General features: G+C 44.6%; 1 protein-coding gene across 1 annotated transcript in view; it reads left to right on the top strand.

The window, feature by feature from the left end:
* The window catches only part of grin2da (glutamate receptor, ionotropic, N-methyl D-aspartate 2D, a), a 102,819-nt gene that overhangs the window by 36,897 nt on the left and 43,175 nt on the right, over positions 1–22,747 (top strand). The window contains exons 6-8 of the mRNA XM_076754852.1: positions 8,748–8,862; positions 18,468–18,673; positions 21,212–21,380. Of these exons, the coding sequence (XP_076610967.1) occupies positions 8,748–8,862; positions 18,468–18,673; positions 21,212–21,380 (490 nt within the window). The remainder of the gene's footprint in view (positions 1–8,747; positions 8,863–18,467; positions 18,674–21,211; positions 21,381–22,747) is intronic.

Below are 22,747 nucleotides of genomic sequence, written 5' to 3'. Positions count from 1 at the left end.
TCTCTTCCAGCAGACACCAGGTGAGTACTTACCTGGGCGGGGTTATGGGCACTGTCGTTACATTGGTTGATTTGCTGACGCCTAACAGCTGCTTTGTGAGACCTTCAGCAGAGAAGCAGCTGATGTGTGCGTCCGCAGAGCAGCAAACCGCTCTGACGGTGTTTTAATAAAGAAGTCTGTCAATAATAATTACAGCCGCGATCTGACGTCGCGCCGTGCTCGGCGTGATGAGTTATCCGCGCCGCAGGAGGGGACAGTGAAGTTGTTTATCTTGGAGATGACGACCAATAAAAACAGTAATGTTCAGTAATGACTGAGTTTAACTGACTGAATGTCGAACGTCAGTCTCTGCGTGTGACCACGACACGTGACCGTCGCTCGGACGTGCTCGGCGAACGCTCCTCTTAAGACCTGTGCTGTTTGTTACCTCCTGATTATTCATTCATTCATTCTCTTTATTCCCTGAAAGTGGGCTGTGTTCAGTGCTATGTAACAGTCCTGCATGAATAATTGAGAGTGACAGGTAAGAGGAAGAGGATAGAGAGATGAAGAGCGATGGAGGATAAATCTGACAAATCCTAAACTTTGGCTACATGAAGCATGAAATGGCTCCTGATAATTCAGACTAACTGTCTCTCCATCGCTCGCTCTCTTTTCATTGGACTCCATCTCCCCGTGTCTCCGTCTCTCTCTTCCACTTTTGAAGACGTTGTCATGGACACGCAGAAAGCGTTGCTGTACCAGCCTGAATGTTTCCACTGATGGAAAATCACACTCACATCAGCCGGCGAGCTTTTTGGTGCTTATTAGAGCGGGGCTGCAAGCCATTAGCGCACACTGCATATTGGACGGACAGACAGCCACTCGTCCTCTGCAGCCTGTCTGTCTGTCCTCTCTCTGCCTGAATGGATCTTTTTCGTCTGTCTGTCTGTCTCGATTGTGCCGTCCAGCTTCTGTATGAGCAGCTGAATCTGTGCACCCGCTGGAGGGAGTCCACTGTCTGTTTCTCTGCTGCAGCGTTTCCAACCACAGCTAGAAATAGAAAATATATTTAATCATTCTGTCCTGATCAGTTTTAGCTTTTAGGATTCATGAACATTTCAATTTGTGCCACACGGTAATGGAAATGCTTTTTTTTCTCATCTAAAATGTTTTTGTGTTGGCAGCCGGGAGCTCTCCGGTGGTTTGATGGATTTAAATGTAGGATTCATAGAGGAGCCCCTTTTGCACTTAATAAATTCACAGATGAAGCCGAAAATCTTGTACAAATATGAGCAGCAGTCACATGTTGAATGTCATTAAGTGTGCAGGAGGTTCATCGGGCTGCTGGATCTGTTTGTTTATATCTGTTTATCCACATTAATGAGACCTAAATGATGGACAGCCAACAGTTATGCCAGCACAGGCTCAGTGCTGCTGGCTCTCATCATTAATCAGCAGTGCTAGCAAAAATAAATAAAATGTCCCCTCAGTTTGTTTTACTTTGAATTCACAAAACAATACTGAGCAAAGGATGCAGGACTGATTCATTTCCACCACAAGAAGAAGCAACAGGCTTCTGGTCTTTGCAGCACACTCTGAAGTATCTGCTCTCAGCCCCACACCATCGGAGTTTCCAGGCTGAGGTGGCATTTGGTGTGATTGGTCAGAAAAAGCACAATAGAGAGGACGGTTGGCCAATGGCAGAGCATCGAGGTAAAAACAGGCTTATCACGAGAGAGAGAAAGTCTGCGAGAGGAGAAGCAGTGAGGCTAGAAACTGACTGACCAATCAGCTGGTGTGAACCATCGTCTCTGTCTCCAACAAGAGGAAATGCATTGAAAGTTGTTAATTAATCATTAATTCTTATTTATGTGTTCACGCTGAATCGAATGAGACGTGTTCTTAAGGTGACAAACCCAATTATCCCCAACTCTGCAACGACGCTGAGCTTTTAAGCCTCCTTTAGTTCAGATTTTTGGTTTGAGGACAGCAGCAGCAGGTTCGTGCTTCTCAGCAAACAAGCTGAGTCTGCAAAATGTTCGCAGGGACCAAAACACAACTAAAGAAATATTCCATGAACATTCACCAGGTGATCAGAGACAACTCCAGCGGGATGATACAATGCCTGTGTGAGAGCTTTCTGTGAGTTCTTCTTCATTAGTGGCCAAAAATCAATGAATACATTTTAAAACCTTTTTTTGCTTCATTGCTCCAAACATGGGCTGATTAAAACATACCTGCTGAATGTATGAAATCAGCTTTTAGAAACAGATTTCATGAGCGAGTCAAGCTTCTGCCAGAGAAAAATATTGGAAGATTCAACAAAATCAGATTTTTCTTTCATCCAGTGATAATTAAAAGTTTGGCTTTGTGCAGGGTGTGTGCACAGCAGCCGCGAGGTTCGGGAAGACTCGTGGTCATGAGGAATTAACAAGTTGATTAGACGAGGCCGAAAACACAAAGGCTGGTTGTTAGAGTTTAAACTGAGGAACTTGCTCACACTCAGCCGTGTGTGTCCTCAGAGTCAAACGACCGCCTCGAGATTTCAGCAAAGCTTGTTATCCGAGGTTTTTGTGCCTTTCACCAGGTCTGGGAGCTTGACCAGGTGGAGGTGTGGGTAAACTTCATTCCTGTAAATGAAAGGGTGGATGAACTGGGGTGAACCTCGGCTGCATCCTTGAACCACTGCTCTCAAACTGTGGGCAGTCTGTCGCTTTCTCTCTCTGCTTTAAAGCCTTTTCTTTCTTCGTCTCTGCTTCTTCACCTGCAATTCTTTTCATATCTACACTTCATCTCCTGCTCTTCTCTCTTCTGCTCCTCCAGTCTATAAAGTAATAAAACAGGTACTAATTCCACAGGGACCCCCCCCCCCTTTAATGTACAGCTGCCACGTGTGGCAGTAATGAATTCATTGATTAAATCAGGCTCCGTCTCAGCTCTGCTGTTGTGCAGGTATAATACAGATGGAGAGCAGAGGTACGCTCAGCCTCCTGTTTCACTCCCTCTCTCTCTTTAGTTCTAGTCCTCCGTCACTCGTTCCTCCGCCTGCCTTCACAGGACTCTACCTGCTGGTTTACAGGTGAAATTTAATCACGTGTGACATTTTCACAGAAATTATTGCCAGTTTTATTGATAATTGATGTAAGTGAAAAGTAGGTATTTGATCTGTATGTAAACTCGTCCCTGTGCTGCTCCAGGATTTCAGCGTCTGAAAGGTTGCTCATCTTCCTTTCCAGGCTACAGCTAGTGATTTATTTTAATAGCTAGACCTCTCAACTGCCACTCCAGTTTCTTCAGTGACGTTCTGTTCATGATGGCTCAACCAATCAGAGCTCTGGAGGCAGGATTTTTCAAAGGGGATGACGTTCTTAAATCCAGCCCGTGCCACATCCAGAAGAAAAGCTACGTTTGTGAAAAACAGCAAAACGCAAATTCAATCAGATTTTGAGGCAAACGTCTTTTTCTGCAGCTTGAATAAGACTAAAGGTGTCGATGTCACTGCTGGATTATTTCATACCACTATCATCTGTTAGATGAGGGCTATAGTCATGAGAGCCTTTTCATGTCGATTTGAACATCTTCATTTACAGATTAGAGGATATTTATTCCAACATTTCAATGATCGATGATAGATAGAGGCAGGGGCGCCAAAGGTTGAATATCACCGCTGTAAAATCTATATCTATATATATGATTGAAGCAAAGGAGAGTGATTCCTATTCCTTAGTATCTGAATCAAGAATGGGTGAAGTGAGTTACCAAGATACATGTACTAAGAATTCTTTCAAATACAATACTTGATAGACAAATTCTCATATAAAAGCCACGTTCAAATGATTAGTCTCAAATAATGGCCGGGGGCACGGTTTGCATCAACAAATAAAGGAACAGCCCATAAATTCAGCTTCCTGCACATTTCCACAGCAGTAATCAGCACAGTAGGCATCTCACGTCAGACTTGGAGGTTATACTAAATTTTAAAAACACAACAGGTCAAAATATGAAGGACATTTCGGGTCCACAAAGCTGTTCCAGATACAGGCTCTGTCTCCCAAAAGGCCAGCATCGCTATTTGAACACTTGTCTGCGACTCTGGTTGGTATGAAGTGCCATAAGAAATAAAATCCAAGGAGCTCTCAGTGCTCAGGCTAGTGGACGCATCGTTTGATTGACAGGTGGGTTGGGTCGTAGAAAAAACACGACAGCTTACAAAGAAAATTGTCAGCAACATAAAAACATCAACTCAGATGCACCGAACAGACAAAAACCTCCTTTTTGTTCTTGTTTTTAAATCTTCCAGATTCCTCTAAAATGCACCTGATATCGCTGCTGCCTCCTGTTCCAGAGCAGTGCTTTGTTTGTGTTAGACAAGTGGTGATTTCAGTGTTTGATCCATTTAAATAACAAAATCCATCAAAGAGCTCAGACTTTGCATTTAAAGACATTTATCAAGCAGGCTGCAGCGATACTGACATAGATATCAATATCAGATTAGTGATGGGGAAGCAAACAGTGCACAGATGTTCTGATTTATGTTCATCAAACCTGAATTCAAACTGGACCATCAGGGTTGTAAAATCACTGCAGGCTGCAGCTAAACTTACGTGTGTTGTTGAGACATTTAAGTGTGAGTTGGCTGTGTTTCCTCAGCGGTAACATGTACCAGGTTCTCTCAGGTGGCGTTGGCCTTCGTTATCATTCACTTCCTGATTTTAGTGAAATTGCATCTCGTGGCTGCAGACTCAATGACAACTGCAGCCATTTTCTTTGTGTATGCTGCCGTAAAGCTATTCAGTTAACTACCCCTGAAGCCTTGTGGAGCTGGTGATCATGCCTGGCTCTAATATCTGCACCCCTGATTTGACAGTGTGCTGTGGATTTGTTGGATTCCTCGTTCACGTGTGTGAAGCAGCGGTCGGATGGTGAACCTGTTTGATGCTTCCCCTCCCTCGTACTTCTGTGCCATGCAGCACACTCTGCCTCTCTCATTTTCTGTATGGCACACTCTCTCCCCGTCTGTGTCTGTCTCCTCTTTTTGTATTTTTTCCCTCTCTCTCTCTCCCCCAGCTTCTCTTTGCCTCTCTCCACCTCCTCCCCCCCGCTGTTTCTTTTCCTCGTCCTCGCCGCTGTCGCCTCTGCTTCGCTGCGCCTCTGTACTGTACTGTACCTTCCGCCTGGGCAAATCAAGAGAATTTGAGACGGTAGGGTGGAAGGAGGCAGCGGAGGCAGAGAAGAAGGGTGGAGAATAAAGGATAGAGGAGGTGAGAGGAAACAGGGGAGGACAGTAGCCCACAGTCAGCCGCAGAAGGGATGGAGACACTTCTGTTGCTCTGAGCCTCCAGGCTGATATTTTTCCCTCTTTGTTGAGGTAAAACCAGGTAAAAGAGAAATACTCAAGTCCTCAGGGACCTCCCACATGTCAGGCAACATCAGGTGCTTGTGGGTACTGTGGCAGGTTAGAGGTCCTCTCCTACAGAACCCCTGCCAGGGAGGCCAAACACTCTCCAGTCACGACACGGGTGGACATGAATGGAGAGGCGCAGACGCGAGCACCTTTTTGTCAAAGTGCCCTTGGAGATCTGCACAGCGTGTGAGCTGAGTCTGCAGCTGATGTGTTGAACGTGTTCCGGCTGCATTTTTAGTTCAGGTGCTGCAGGCCGACATGATCACATGCACGTTGATATTCTGATATTCATCTGCTGGGATGTTTATCATTGCACTGCTTAGCTACTAAACACTTGATGGATGCTGTGTTAAAGGAGGTTGCTGGAAAGCTTAGATGCAGCCTTTTAAATGTCTGCTGGATAACACGTTTGTCTGTAATGACAAGCAGCAGGAGCTCTTCAGGTCTACCTGAATCCTTGTATGCTCCAGGGCCACATTAGCATACTATGAAGAAAGCCTGGTTTCTCTCAACCAATTAGTGAACTGACCGTTCTTTTAAATTCAAAGGGAGCCCAACAGTTCCCCTTTGGGAGCCCAAGTCAAAGTGAATCAGCTCTGCAGTGAAGGCTGGGACTTTTCACACAGCTGCACCTATAGCAGCTGAATCTCATTTCACTCTTTGACTCTAAACTCTTTGTGAAGAGACGCTGCTGCTCGGCGCCTGCAGTGGAAGTGTAAATATTCAGAATACTGAGGTGCTATTTTAATACTGAACACCATATTTCATTACAATAGCAGGGATAGCTCATATTCTTATTCTTAGAAAGCATAATGTGATAGTGGGATATGCATATAATATCCTAATTTCTAGCCTCTGTGAGCTGCTTTCTGACGCTGTTCTACTGCCTGTGATTCATAACTTAAAGTCAACATATGACTGTCGGGATATTTTCCTCTGTGACCGATGAAATCCCATACTGGACCGCTAAGGATTATGGGCCCAGCTCATAATGGTAACAGATCGTCTAACAGCATCTGAAAACCTCTTTCCTCTCACAGCGTCTGGACGCTTTCGAAGGTTTCCAAAACAGACAATTTAACCATCACGCCCACTTTACGCAGCGGTTGGCCGCGTCTCTCGAGCTCTCTCTTTCCACGCTTCGCACAACTAATGCTGTCACTTTTCATGTGTGAAACCAAATGCAACACAATGAATGCCTTCAAAGAGAAACTGTCCGACAATGTGCGCCCTTATTCCCATTTGAACTTCTCACTGTGGACTACAAACACATGAAAAGACACTGAGGTCCTGGACTGACGAGGGACCAGTAGGTTATTGGGTAGGCAGGTTTTTTTGATTATAACCGTTCCAAACACTCTTTTTGCTTTGCTTATTTAAGGCAAACAGAACCCTTAAATTCCGGTTTTGACAGTTAGTTTGGTCGTGCAGAAGACTCTTTACGAAGACGTCACATTGAGCTCTGGAAAACTGCAGCACACATGCTTCACTGTTTTCTGACATTTTAAATAGTGAACAGTTCGTTCTTGGTCTTTGGGTTAGGGTTAGTCAGTTATATCGCGGTGTGTAACCAGCGTCTCGCTGATCAAATGAAGCGTTCACTGGCTGTGAAAGTTTCAGGATAAATTCCCCTCTAAACTTACATTGATTTTTCGCATGTTCTGAAAATAATGGCAGTAAGTGGACGGGAACAAACGTGTTTGACACTCGATGATATCACCTCACATGACGTCTGGTGTCTTCTGGTTCCAGGAGCTTCTTCTTCTTGTGCTGGAGGATCTTGTTGTTGTTGACTTTCTGTCACTTGTCAATCAAACAGTGAGATGTTTTTCTGTGATGTTTTCCACTGATGTTTTTTTTTTTCTCTGGCTTCCTCTGCACCAGAGGGAGTGTGTACGATTCTCCAGTGCTCCTTTCTGCATAATGAGTACTTTCACTTTTGGTACTATAAGTATATTTTGATGCTAATACTTTAGATTTTGAGTGCGGGACAGTGTCTACATCACTCGTGTCCTTCTGATTTGAAGGTTTGATGGATGAATCGGTCGTGTTTGTGTCAGTGGTTACTTCAGTTGGTCAGCTTTGAGCCCGGTTCTGCAGTGCGTATTCCTGAAGTCCGACTGCAGATGATGAAGTGTTATTTGAGCCGTTGTTGAGGTTTTCTTTCAGCGCGGTCGCCGTGTGTTGGTGAGTGTGCGGGATGGCTTCATTGGGGCGCTTTGATGTGCTTTTTTCCACATGCTTTTAAGGTAGATATTTCATTAAAAGACATCAAAGGTATAACTCTCCTGCACCAGCACTCTTTGCTTTTGTCTTTCCTCGTATTAAATGTATTCCCATGTATTTGTCCTCCAATGTTTACTCTCTTTTCGCAGTATTTTTCTCCTTTGCAAACCTCCCGCTGTTGTGTGACACCAGGATGCAGCTGAAGACGGCAAACATTTCGCTGAATCCGGCTCTTTACCTCGTCTCTCCCTCCCCGTGTCACCTCCTCTCGGCTCTTTGCGTCTCCCACCCCGTGGTCTCTACACCTCCATGTGATTTCCTCTCATGTCAACAGAAATGTGTTTTGTCTTCAGTCCCTGATGTTTGTTCCCCACAGCGAAGGTCCCGGCTCTTCCTCCACACCTTTGATTACCTGATTTTCTTCTTCTGTTTCTGAAGATTCTGGTTCTTGATATTTTTCGACAGTATGGCATACATTTCAAGTATTAGGTTGTATTTTTATTCATTATTCTTGTAATGAAAACGTACCAGTGGTAGTTGCTGACAGTGTTTCCAAAACGCTGTTATTCCTTGTTTCAGATACTTTTGTAGACCCTTAGCAGCAGCAGCTGTTTGTCCTGAGGGTGGCTGCTGTGAGGCCATTAAAATCAAAAGAGCTTGTTGGCTTGGTGGCATGAATGTGCTCATTATCAGACGGTGAAGTTGTCGTGATGTGACAAACCAGAGGGGGTTACGGTGGCTTTTGTAAGACATTTCACACTCAGCTTGTACGTTTAACATCAGATTTGGCCGAACCTTAATCAGCCTGATTTTTAAACAAAATGCTGAAAACCGGAAGATGTTAGTTAGCTAGCGTGACACCACCACTTCAAACAGGGCTGGTGTTGGGTTCATTAATGGCTGTTTCCACCATTTGGGGAAACAGTCAACCAATCAGAGCTTAGTAGGCAAGATTAGCAGCAACTGTGATGAATTTTGAGTACATAAACCAGTTCAGTCTTCCACAGGTGACGTGGGACCGCCACACTGAGATACCGCCACACTCACTTCCTGTCCTCCTCACATGGACTCCATCTTGTAGGGTAGAAGAATCAGATCTGCTGTTTCACCTCTCCTCTCCCGTCTCCTCTCGCAGGTACTTCACCAACATATCCATAGGTGGGCGGGACTACTCCTTCAACAGTGACGGCTACCTGTCCAACCCGCTGCTTGATGTCATCTCCTACACCAATGGGAGAGGCTGGGAGGAGGTCAGTAAACAGCTGTGCAAGTTGGCACTAATTATCATAGCGCAGCGGCTAGACTGGCTAACCGCAATTTCACACCCCATCAAACATGCTAACTCATCGGTGCTCAGTTCCACCTTTCTGCTGTCTCACTGTCTCTGCCCCCCCCCCCCAGATCTAATTAGATTTCCCCTCAGCCCCCTCCCCTCCCCCTCCTCTCTTCTCTACTCTTTCATACCGGTTTGTCGGCCTTGTTAGCCAGCGCTAACTCACAGTCCAATATCCTCTCCATCAGGGGCCATGTGTAGCAATACCACAGTAATAGCCCCAAATCCAAGGCCTGCCCTCAGAGGGCAGCTTCAATTCCTCAAGACTCCCTTCGACCTGAGAAAAACAAGTAAACCTTGTTGTTCTATCCCGCTGTGTTCCATTTGCTCCTGACCTTTTATGACTCAATATGTTTATCGCTGATGCAGCCTCAAGGCCCCCTCATCTTAAGGATAATAACCAAAAAGGAAAAATCAACCTTTGAGAGGAAAAAAAAAAGCTGTAACCGTGCAGCATCAGTGTGAGCGCTGGGATTTCAAAGTGTTTGTAGTTCTTCACCGTCCTGTCTGAGCTGAACTTCCTCCTAAAGGTGCTGTGCTGCACACTATTTCAGCTTGTAAGAAAAGGATGGACAAAGGGTTCAGATTAGAGAGCATTAAGTGGGATTTAAGGAATGAGTAAACTCAATCTATGTCAGAGGTTTCTCTGAGCAGGATTTGTGTGTGCTCTACACCTCTTAGCAGGCTGAATCACAATGTGTGCAACATGGTCAAAAGCATGTGGATGCCACAGTCCACTGCATGCTCGCTCGGGCGCTTAGTCATCGTTTGGGATAGTTTCAGTTGAGGTTGACTGTGCTGTTTCCTCATGCAAGCATATTTAAGACGACTGGGTTCTTCAAACACTGTGGCAGCAGCGTGAAGAAGACCCTTTCCTGTCTCAACACGGCATTATGTTAATCAAAAACGTCAGCATTAAATTTCCTTCAAAACTTATTTGTTGTTTCTAATTAGTTGCATATGAACAGAAGATAAGAGATTAGATAAGACTCTATTGATCCCACACTGAGAAAATGAAGTTGTTACAGCCAGCAACGTGTCAGAGAAGGATCAAGATAAAAAGGATGCGGGATAAAAAATAAAAAATCAACTATGTATACGTACATTATGGACAGATTATTAAAGAACTGCTGCCAATCTGGATGATAAACACAGTGTTTGTACTACTGCACAGCTGAGAAAATATACAACAAAGTAAAAACTGCACATGATATAAAGGGTGTGAGCATGTACTAGCACAGATAACAGCAGCACAAAAACAGGTTTGTGATGTAGAAACGGAAAAACAGCGTCAACGCGGTGCGACATTAAGCGATGCTGGAGCTGAAGAGTCGGACTGCTGCTGGGATGACGAATAGATCAATGCTAATGCTAACAATGAACAATCACACATGGGTGAAACGTTCTGTTCCTCTTCATCAAAACTCAAAAAGCAAAACTCCATGATGCCACACTGATAATCTGTAAATTATTGCATGAGCTCACAAATTTCCATGTCTTCAGCTGTGTATTTAAACAAACAATCAGCGATGAAGACGAGAAGCTGGAGACGGACGCAGTAACATCACAGCATCTCGACGCCTCGGTCAGTCGTGGAATCACATTTTGCCAGGCTTTTGTCACCAGTTTCCACCCCGCTCAGTGTCACATGGTGACTCTTTGATCTGAATTGGCCTCTAAATCCCCCTTTTCAGTTGTCAACACTCATGATAAAACACATTAACTTGTCAACGCATGCATAATGTTCCTCCCTCCGGACGTTTGGTAATTTGCATGTGAAAACCCTTCGACTGAGTGGTGGTGTTTGAGGGGAGTTTGCAGTTTTACGCGTCGTGCATGCTGTGATCTAAAATTGACCCCAATCTTGTTTTGCGGACGATAACAAGCCTCAGAGGAAGATTCAGATCAGCGAAAATGTTCAAGCAGCGGACGATACGTAGTTTAAAACCTGACAAACAGCCGCTGCCTCTCATCATGTGATTGAAAGGTTTTCTGCACCTCACACTTTCTCTCCTTGCTTTTTGACATCAGCACATTCAGCCTGTGTTTCTTCTGGCTGTAGTTAACCTTACAGGAGAGCCGGGAGAAGCAGCTGAGTGGAGTACTGCTCCATCTGTGGGAATCATAGTGCCGTTTCCACCCTCTTCTGATGCATCTCCCCATTACTGTGTTGAATTTTTACTGAATGGAGGCTGAGATACTGACAGGGGAGAGGGGTTACTGTCTTGTACTCCACGGGTTTGGAAAAGATAGAGGAGTAAAATTTGGCTGCAACAAGCAGAAAAAGTGGGAGATAAGGGTTCAATTTTCACTGCTGCTCTCTAAAGACGACTCCTGTGGTGCTCTGTTATATCTGATGTTCAGGTGAGTCGAGGAGGAAATCACCAGGGTACCAATTTCATGTTTCACACAGGAAATGCCGCCTTAAGATATTCCAATATTCAGTAATTCTACAGAATTTATGATCCCTCTCTGGAAATGACATGGAGACAAACAGATATGGTTCTTAAGGAACAGAGCACAAACACATGCACACTCAAAGCTGCAATAAACAATATTTTACCATTAACAATGCATCAAATAACAGTGACAAACCCACAGAGCGTTAGCACCCGACTCGGCAGTTACCCTCAGCTTTATGGAGCAATTTAGTGTCTTTCAGCTCATTATTTTACTGTTTATCCTCACTGCTCTGATCAGTGCTCTTTCCAGACGCAGCAGGAAACAGATTGGAGCAAAGACGCTCCAAAAAACTCGCTGTAGGCAGACACAGTTAGCATTTAACTGGCTAACACAGTGGAGTGTGTCAGCCCCTCCCTTCATGAGTTAGCAAGGAGACAAAAGGAGCTAACAGGAGAGTGAGTGATGGACTGACAAACGCTGAACGCTAACGTGGCTCCATAATCGTGCTAACATGTTTGCCATATGATCTTAACAGCTCACTGTTCTGCTAAGACTTATTTCAGCTGCCCACAAGTGGCCACAAAATAAGCCAAGTCAGTTTTAAAGACATTACTTGACCAAAACATTAGCGTTGAAACAGAAAACTGGTGTGACAAACACCTGAAAATGCTTTCGTGAAGCCTCTGGATGGCGGCAGGTGAAAATCATGACAGACGACAGTTTAAACAAAAATTTGAGTCCAACATGTCATTTCATTTTTTTGCCAGTCATTTCTGGGCAAGGGCTTCCAGATTTGATGGACAAAGGCCTGAATCCAGACTCTCTGGAAGTGAATGTTGAGCGAGGGCTTTGGTCTGAGGGATGATAGCCAAGCAAAGGACAAACAGCGCTGATCCGTCTCCATCGCAGAGCAGCACTTGACCTGACTGCCCAGTGCTTCTTTCCAGCCTCGTTTGTCCGAACACCCCCGTTTCCCAGGCGTATATTTGCTGAATTAACCTCTCCTGAACTGAATCATGGAGCATATTTGCAGAGCGAGGCAACCTTGAGGCGGCTGAACGAGTGCTGGCTGTGAACTCGTATGGAAATCTGGAACTGTATTTATCAGGAGTCTCAAAATGATTGATGAGATGATTGTTAGTCTTCGCCTTAACTTCTTAACCCCAGCAGCTTGTGAAACACTCTGCAGTGAACTTATTTTAACTATTTCAAACCATTTTTCTGTGCTGCAGTGTAAATTATGGGTCCTTTCGTGTGTTGGTTTTTGTTGTTTTGCTGCCAGCTGAGCCTTCTCTCAGTCAGGCTTTTGAACATCGCATGTGTGACAGCTGAGTTTTATCAAGTTAGGTGTTATATGAGGCAACAGTGTGGCAAGTCTTCTTCCACTTGTTTGTTCTTTGAGCGTCAACAGGGAAGTATACAGTGGATCAATGAGCGAGCAAGACAAGAAAGCCGCCGCACGTTTTTAATCAACATGACAGGAAGCTGAAATCCTAAAACGCGCAGAGCTGAATGTCAGTTCAGTTTCAGTTCAGGGTGCAGTGAGAGTTTCACAACCCCTCAGCACTGAGTTACCACAATATGTCTTCAGGAAGAGTTTGATAGAGTCGATAATCGATTACAGAATCATGGCTGTTTCTCCAGCATTTTGCATGCTGATGTTTCGTCTTTATACGTTTCTGTTCGGTAATTGTCACCCAGCTTGGTGCACTGTTGGAGAGCAGAACTGTAGATTTTATCAAAAAAATCAGTGTTTTAACCTAAAATATCAAACTGTGTAGAGCCAGTAAGGAGGCAGCACGATGAGGAGACGATGATGGTCACAGTGATGGATGGTCACACACACAATCAGCAGAAATCAGACGTTATCTCAGACATATATTAAACACATACATTATAGTGAGCGCCTTATCTTCCCATTATATCATATTATTAAAGCTGCAGTGCAGGCAGGATTTTGAAGTTGGTGTTAAATGAGAAAAGTTAATCCCCATAATACACCATTTATGCTAATTTGCCCAAATCTCTTCCATTGTTCCACTTTTCAGAATAAGTCTTGAGCTCAGCCAGAGGGTGTGACCCTGGCTTTTAAATTGTCCGTGTCTCCCCACGTCCATATTCAGGCTGATTCAACTCGTGTTTTCATATTTATTAAGTATTGAAGCCAGACTGAGGCTTGACACGACCCGAGCGCGGTGTGAGGAACAGCCTTTAGAAGTCAGCGTCTATCTACATTGAATTAAATCAAAGTATGACTCAAACTTTATTTGTTCCCATTTGGATGACGCCGTTATTCGCCATCCTCTCACAGGTATTCCATTTCTGCTGCGAGCTGGAGTTTATAAGCTATTTTTGCCAATTTTGCACTTCAGTTGTTTACTACAATTTACAGCTGTTTTGCACTCACAGAATGGGCCCGCAGAGCGGAAATAGAGCCAGAAATCACTTAAAAGTAGTAATGAATCCACTCCTGGCAGGAGCTGCACGGATGAACGCATCTCTATTGACACTTTGCTGTCCATGAAATGGCTGGCAGTCCCACAGTACAGGTGAGGACCGGCTGCTTTCATTCTTCCCGTTGGAAGGATTTCTGGGCTGCAATCATTTTCCCACTGACATTTCAATATCGGAGTTGAGTGCAGTAACTTGGAAAACGGCGAGGCTGAATATTAGTTGTGTTGGTGCTTAAAGAGCCTTGACTCCTCTTTGGATGTCCGACATCATTGGGAAACAGAACAAGGCCGGGGCAGCCCAAGTCTGACCCGAGTAAGTAATGACACAGCTGAAGAGGACAGAAGCAGACAGAAAGTCCAGACGGCAAAAGACTCAACTAATCATAATTTATCAAACAGACAAACAAGAAGACTTTATACTCGATACTGAAGCTTACAAGGTTAAGGACAGCAGAAAATGAACACAATGAATCAGCCAAATACACAATTATATGATGGTGGAGCATGTGGATCGGTCAGAATCACCAATGGTGAGTGCTTTCAATAAGCACATAATGAATTTAACTTTGAACAAACAACAAACAGAAATAGATGAAACAAAACACTGCACCATGGTGGAAGTTGAGGGCAAAGATTGTTCTGAGGTCTGGTTTTAAAACACATTTCCTTTATGATCAGGTGACCTCTGTCCCCCACGTGCCCCGACAGCAGCAGATCATCATGATGTGTTTAAAGGGCCACGTAGAGCAAATGAGTTCTGCTCTTTGGTGAAGTTGGATGACTTACGAGAGACAGAAAGAGGGAAATATTGTCAAAATCAAAGCAGCAGAGGCTGAAATATCCTGACATCAATCTCTAAAATAGGTCAAGTTATGAAAACCCTTCGTCCTACACTTCCCATGATGCATTTGTTTGCTTCCGTCATTACTTGCTTCCTGTCTGGTGAACATGTCAAACTCCGAGCCCCCTGCTTGTAACCTGGTTTTTGTGTTCTGTTATAAATTTGAGGTAAGATGATGTCATCCTAATGACATCACTATGACATCACTGGGGTTATTTGTAAAATTTTCCGTGGAAGACATCATACTAATGTTTTCATAGAGCTCCTAATGATGAGCACTGTAGCCTGATGTATTTGTAAATTGGTGGCATGAACTTAAACTTAAAGGGACCAGAAGTCACAGAAGAGACACGACAGATTAAACTCAGATTAAAAGGAAAGTTAACGTTTTTCTGAACATTGTACTGTGTGAAAATGTACAGATCGGTGGCTCTGACAGAACCAGATTTGTCCACATTGATTGAAAATTACACTCAAACTTTATTTTCAAGAGCATTGTTTGAATATTTGCAAACATTTTGTTATGAATGAGCGTGTTTTTCTGCCTTGTGGAATAAGCCCATTGTGACGGTGATTGAGCCTCTCCCTGGTGTACAGCAGGCTTTTTTCTTTTGTTTTACGATTGATATTCTCTTCACTGAGTGTTTGGTCTTTGTGTGAAAAGGTCCTTTGGTGCTCAGATAGTGATGAGTTCTACCTCTGCAGCAGCAGCAGCGCTGATTTGTTTGTAATAAACAGACGAGCTGCGTTAAGGTGAGCTGTCACAGAGCAGACAAAGAAAAATATCAAATATTCCTCCAAGCTGTGGATGCTGTGACGCAGCTACTGACTTGTTTGGGATAATTAATGGATTACTGATAGCAGGAACGCTGCAGATCAGATTATTGATCCTTCAGAGACATTTTGGAGTGATGACCGCTGATGTAAAAGTTCTCTGAGTCGATTCACATGTTGATTTTGGAAGCAGTGCATATTCAATGACTGTTTCCTGCGAGCAGCATCCCAACCTATCGAGTACTCTGAGCAGTGGAGCTCGGATTATAAACTGCATTGGAAATGTCAAAGATGGACTGAGCTGTGCTGCAGCTCACCACGTTTTTGTTTTTTTTTCTTAAAGGCTTTTTACGCAGTCTTTGAATATCGCATTCAGCAAAACGTGTGAATATGATCTGCACTTTTAATTAATTTACTTTGGATTAAATGTTGCTGCTGTCGCTGAGTTTCATAACACATTGATAAAAATCCCAAGGTCTGTCAGCTCCATGGTGACCGAGAGCCACAAAATACAAGATCATACTCCATCAGTGCGTTTTGCTGGCTTTCAGTCCAGGATTCAGCTGCTCTGTGTGTGTGTGTGTGTGTGTGTGTGTGTGTGTGTGTGTGTGTGTGTGTGTGTGTGTGTGTGTGTGTGTGTGTGTGAAGAAAGCATTTACTTCAGTTACTACTAAACATGTTCGGGGTGAACTGGAGGACAAATGAGGCAGGAAGAATGAATTATCACGTCGTTCTGTAATGAACTGTCGGTTGTTATTCATGCAGCAGAGACAAAGACGAGCAGAAAGACGGCCAAAAAAATCGAGACAAAATGCATAAAAGAGATGGTGAATGAGGTTTGTAGTGGCTCTCTAGTTTGTATCTCTGACCCTTATGTTAATTTGTTGAAGTGGCCTAAATTGATAATTATGAATGACTGTGTGTGTGTGTGTGTGTGTGTGTGTGTGTGTCAGTGCACCTAATTGAACTGTGCCGCCTAGTTGTGTCTTTTCGTTTCTATTCTGTGTTGTCGTCACATGTTTGTTTGTGCCTACGTCTACATGCGTTTCTGAAGTATTATGCTCGCACCTGTTCTTCTGTGTGACAGAGTACTTGTATTCACGACGTTGTGGGGACATGGTGTTCCACAGGACTTATGGGGACTGACCTCGCATATGGGGACAATAAGCTGGGTCTGGATTTGCCAGCTGTTTGTGAGTGCAGACGTAGCTGATTTACACCTCTCTGCAGCACACAAACTGTAGTTCATAGATAGAGATTAGTTCTTATGTAGTAATATTTATTTATGATATTTGCAACTACTGATTGCCAGGTACAACTGATCAAGCTACGAAAAACTTAATATGTGCAGTAATATGGTCAATATCTGACCAGACACTTTATCAAATGCTGATTAATCATGATTTACATCAAGATTTTAAATAAAACTTAAAATGAAAAATATAATGATTCCACAAATTTGAATTTTATGAAAATAGTGTTCGACAACTGACCAGTTAAGGTTGGTTAAGTTCTTCCCTCCCAGTGAAAAATGTGAATGCTGCTTATTTTGACATTCACATATTTCCACGTCAGTCAGTATGAATAAAAACACAGTCATACCTTCATTTACAAAAGACTAAGTTTAATTTAACTCTTGACCCTGTTACGTTTGGATGACACAGCTAGCGGTGCAGTGCTAACTTTCTGTTGAGTTGATTTCTGCTGACTTGACTTGCGCCCCTTGTTTTCCAGCAACCAGTTTACACATTCTTAACATCTTACGTAGTTGAGATTAGTAAAGCTTTAATGGTGCAACCCATCAGGAATGAGGTTGGAGTAAGAATCCAGTTCAGCTCGGGTTAAGGGTTTGGTGTTAGGGGACGGATGATGACAATAAGAGTCCTCGTGTACAAATGTTTGTGAAGATGTGTTTGTCCACACTGTCACATTGTGGGGACTCACGTCTGAATCATTAAGTCCCCTCAATGCTAACGGTTTGCTTTAGGTTTAAGACCTGGTTAAGGCTTTGGTAAGTAAGCAACAAAATGTGTTTGTGGGTGTGCTGTGTGTGCGCGTGTGTGTGTGTGTTTAAAGAGGCTTTGCATGTTATTTCACAAATCCCCGCAGCCAAGCCCGGCACCGTCAGGGAGATCCACAGGAGGATTGCTTGTATGCAAATATGCAAACATCTAAATATATGATAGCACGGCTTGAACATGACAAAATATCTGACACGTTTGCTGCGTCGTGGCTGAGCGTCGATGCGGTGGCGCCCTCAGTTGATGAGAACAGATTTGTTTACGTATGTGGGTCAATGTGACACTGTAAACTGTCTTGTCGTTAGCCTCAGTCTCGACTCCAAAATGCTCAGCCCGCTTAGCATGCAGCTGCTCATTTTACAACACAAGCAACGCAAAGATACGCTGAGCCGTTGTGTTACGTCTCCTTCACAACTGAAACTGTCCTCCAGAGCACACGGTTCATGTTTTGGAACATTAACAAGGCATGCAGCAGCAGAGGACGGGAGAAGAAGCATAGGAGGAGAAGCTTCAGCTAACAGAAGGGCGATAATATGCCCTTAAGTTATTAGATGGGCTGAGGTACATATAGCACACTGTACAAAGTTGTGACCTGAGTTGTCAAGTCCCTGTTATTCTGTGATTAGCAGTTTTGTCCCTGAGGGTCCTGCAAGATGGGAAATGCAGCGTAATGCACCAAGTACACTCTGGAGGAGCCGATTTTGGACGTCTAACACAGACTCATGTTCCTCCATCAGTAGAAAGCACAATACATTCGAAACACATGTGGAGTTTTAAAACCTACCTGCTGTTACATCTTTTCACCTGCAGGTGACCAAATGTGGCCTGATTGGATTGTGAGCAGGTCAGATGTGTTAGCAGCAGTCATGTAGCCGTCATGTTAGGTGATACCATTAGCTTAGAAGCTAGTTTTTGTTGTTGATGAAGTGGCTCAGTTGCTCTGGAGGTGTGTATTAAAACTGCCAAACTCTGCTTTATTGAGGTGATCAGCAGTCAGAAGATCTCTGTCTGTGTGTTTACGCCCATCCAGGTTGGCTGGTGGGAGAACGGCCACCTGCGTCTGCGTTACCATCCCTGGTCCCGTTACGGCTCCTTCCTGAAGCCTCTGGACGACGCCCAGCACCTCCGAGTGGTCACTTTGGAAGAGAGGCCCTTTGTCATCGTGGAGCCGGCTGACCCGGGCACCAGCTCCTGCATCCGGGACTCTGTCCCCTGTCGAATGCCCGTGAACACCAGGTAACACGACACAGCGCAGAAACACACCGGCTTCCTTCACTGCTGCAGCGATCACATGCCTTCTGAACGTACATCGTCAAAGAAAAAGGTCATTCTTAGTCTCAGACTTGCTCAGCAAAGCTCTTTTGGTGCTGTGAAATAGACGTTTTACAACAATTGTTTTGAACCTACTTGACTTTTAACGAATGTGCCCATTATAGCCATTAAAGCAAAATGTCACCTGCACACCTCCCTCGTCACCGCGGTGGTGTTCAGGCCATTTTCTGGTTGTTTAATTTGACTCGCTCAGAGAGGATGATGAGGGGTTTAAACCTCAGCATCACAAAAGCAAAGACAGGAGGAAAACAAAAACAATACTGCAATGAAAGTGAGCGTGAAAAGAGCGTTTTTGGAACCAGCCAAAGGAAGTGGCATGCGGTTTATAATGACCATGAGCAGAGAGAAGCAGGACACTGTCGCGTTTTTCTGAAACTGTTCATCCACAGCAGTCACTTCTGCATGTAACACTCCTGGAGGGTTCTCCTCTAAATCCTCATCAGCCTACGGACCTTAGAAGAAAGTAGAAAAGTTGAAAAAGTGCTAGAATAGAGACCATCCTGAAACCAGAAGTTCCTGGGCTCTGATCCCTTGTGAAATTGAAATGTCTGGCCAAGCATCCGTGAACAAGACAGTAAATCTTTAGCATCTCCAGGTGCTGTGAGCAGAGAGGCTAGGCTTAAAGAAAGACTTTCCTCCTGGGATCAATAGATGAAAACATCACAAAATAACCTAATTACCCCAGAGAGAAAATTAAGTTTCCTCACAGCAGCTATAGATACATTAAAAGTCGTGTGGCTCCACCTAAAGTGTGTAATTGACAACAGGACACGATTTTATTAAAACAGTAACAGAAGCTTGAAACCACAGAGGAAAATAAGGTTAATTATCTTTTAATCAATCCGTACAATCATAACTGGGCTCATGAAGTGTGATTCAGTTTACAGTGAGCGTCACTGTACTTCATGTGTATAAAAAAACATGATACCAATGAGTACTGACCTCTGTTTGACTGAGAGAGAACTTGTGTTTTCTGTATCGTGTACTTCAAATAGAATCTGCAGTAGTTCTTATTTAGAGTTCAGTTTTCTCCTGTTTCATGTTTGTCTGAGGATCATTTAAGGCAAAAATAAGTCAGGGGAGAGTGTGTGTGTGTGTGTGTGTGTGTGTGTGTGTGTGTGTGTGTGTGCGTGTGCGTGTGCGTGTGCGTGTGCGTGTGCGTGTGCGTGTGCGCGTGTGTGTGTGTGTGTGTGTGTGTGTGTGTGTGAGTGTGTGTGTGTGTGTGAGTGTGTTCTAGCCTGCTGGTCTATCCCAGATAAGCTTCCTTCCTGCCAGCATGACCTGGCCAATAGGAAGATAACGAGTTCATCCTCCACCAGTTTTATTGGCTGAGACAGAAGTTTGCTCTCTTCTTAATCAACCTGCTTTGACCCTGTTTTTTTTTTCCCCCCCCACAGCGCTTGTCTTTCTCACATAACGTTTCTTTGACATTTTCCAAACTGTTTCACTGGTTAGTGATCTGTTTGTCTCCATCACTTTGCTGCAGTGGATAAGATGCTTTTTTTTCTCCTGTCGTCGCCGCCGAGGTCGCGATTTGTTCGTACAACGCTTAAAATGAACATGCTTATAAATTACTGGGGCACTTAAACACCTTTTAGGATGAATATTTGTCACTTTTGATGAAGACCACATCACATGTGACGTGTTGATATCTCAAACAGTCACCTTCAACATGATAACATGAACTTACAGCATGCAGCTGTGTTTATGTGTTTTTATACATAATCCTATGAATAATGAAAAAACTAAAGGCACTAATTAACAAGCTGCTTTGATGTTACTAATGTTAGTGATTGTCTTTGTAGGAGAGAGGCTCATAGTGACAAACCCATCAGCTTTGCAGTTACTTTCAGCCGTGCAGCTCATTGTTTTCACTGATAAACTCAGATAAACCCGCTGAATGGACAGACAAGCTTAGCAGCTAGCTGGTGAGTTTAGTGCTGCTCTTAAGTGGCTAAAAAATGAAACTTTGCTCCTTTACCTGACACTCAGACGGCCGCTCGGCGTGGACAGCTGATGGAGGACGACGCAGCCACTTGCCTGGCAGTGATATGAATGGACCTCCTGTGTGTGACCGGCTCACGAGGCTCACAGGGTGAATGTTCGCGGCGCTCGCAGGTCTTTGCAGAACTCTAAAAATGGAGTTTTAATAATGCAGCACTTCTCCTAAACTCTCTGACCTGTCAAGCACTGCCTCTCCAAACACAACAGCCCAGACTGTCAGCATCGATCCACTTACAGTCCCGAGCCGGTAATTCATAGCCTCCTTGTCTTCTCGGCATGTTCTCCGGTGTCTCCGAGGAGCTCATCTGTTCCTCCTCTCGCTCCCCCGGCAGCGCGCCCTCCGCCGGGCAGTCGATCCGTGTCAAGACGTCCTTGATAAAACACCTCAAAAGCGTGTTCGCCATCTCATCTCTGTCTTTTCTCACATCGTCTCCTCAGCCTGGTGGTGGACGGCACGGGGCCCATGAAGCACTGCTGCAAAGGCTTCTGCATCGACGTCCTCAAGCGGCTGGCGAAGATCGTGGGTTTCACCTATGACCTTTACCTGGTGACCAACGGGAGGCACGGGAAGAACATTGACGGGGAGTGGAACGGCATGGTGGGAGAGGTGAGGCGCTTCTTTTTCACGCATTGTATTTGTGGAAAATTTTCTTCTCAGACAGCACATTTGAATTACATGCTGATTGATCTGCTCCACGCGAGCACGGTCCATCCAACCGTCCGTTTATCCGGCCTCTTACCAGGTCCAGGTCGCATTGCTCCCAATTCCAGGACCGAAGTCTGCATTTCCTGTCGAGTTTATTCTAAAATTTAGACCACAAACGCACCGTGACCCTGTTTGTCTGCGCCTCGCTGAGACGTCGTAGCTCTGTTTTTAATTCTCGGCTCTCACGTACAGTATTGTCCCTTTTCTCATTCCATTTTTTTCTTCTGTTGTGTTTACAAAAATGGGGTTTGATTCGAGGGCTCCCGTGAAATTCGTTTTATCCCGCCTCAAATCCTTTAAAACTCGACCCAGCGAGAGAGGATTGGACCCGAATCGAAGAAGAGAGGAAATATGGAGTGAGGCTGTCGAAAAGATTAGTGCTGGAAATACTGAGAGAGAGGACGAGACTGTTTGTACAAGACTCCTCTGTGTGTGTGTGTGTGTGTGTGTGTGTGTGTGTGTGTGCGTTGGCACGTACCATGCTATTTCTTTGAATCCAGCCCCCCTCTGGTGGCTGCACCACTGGAGCTGGTTTAACATGGGGTTAGACGGGGGGGGGGGGGGGGCAGGGGGCCGTGGCTCAGGAGGTGGAGGGGGTCGTCCGCTGAGGTTGGGGTTGAGGGTTGGAGGTTCGATCCCCACCTGTCCACACGCTGAAGTGTCCTTGAATGCTAGAAGTGTAAATCCAGCGTCAGCGTTCGAGTTTCCAGGATCACACACATCATATGAAACCGTGTGTGTGTGTGTGTGTGTGTGTGTGAGTGAATGAGTGTGTGTGAGTGAATGAGTGTGCGTACATATGTGTGTTTGTACGTTTTCTACAGAGCATCGAGGTGGAGTAACACAGACACACTCCTGCCTGAACAGGCTTTATGAAAGGGGCGAGTTAGACCTGAATGATGCACATGGTCTCTCTCTCTCTCTCCCCCCCTCTCCGCCCCCCCCACCCCACCCCCCCACCCCCCATCTCCAGCTGCCTCCTTCGATCAGAAGCTCATTAAGTTGCTTAATTACGGCAGCTGACGAACAGAGACGGCCATTCTGCGTGGAAGCCGCTGTCTCTCACGTCCTCTTGTCCTCCTTGTTGTTTCCTGCTACCTGTGGCGCTGATTGTTAATCCAAACATTTTTCTTACGCCCCTCTTTTGCTTTTGTCTCGCGCTCTCTTTTGTCCTCGATGTCCTCAGCTTATTCTGTTTACTTCCATTGTGTTCTTTTCTATTAACTAATCTTCAGTCTCATCCTGACAAAGTAAAGTCTCACCAAGGC

The sequence above is a fragment of the Chaetodon auriga genome, chromosome 17, assembly GCF_051107435.1.
Source record: "Chaetodon auriga isolate fChaAug3 chromosome 17, fChaAug3.hap1, whole genome shotgun sequence".
Lineage (NCBI taxonomy): Eukaryota > Metazoa > Chordata > Actinopteri > Chaetodontiformes > Chaetodontidae > Chaetodon > Chaetodon auriga.
Note: the sequence above shows the minus strand (reverse complement) of the source record. Positions and strands in the feature narration are given on the sequence as shown.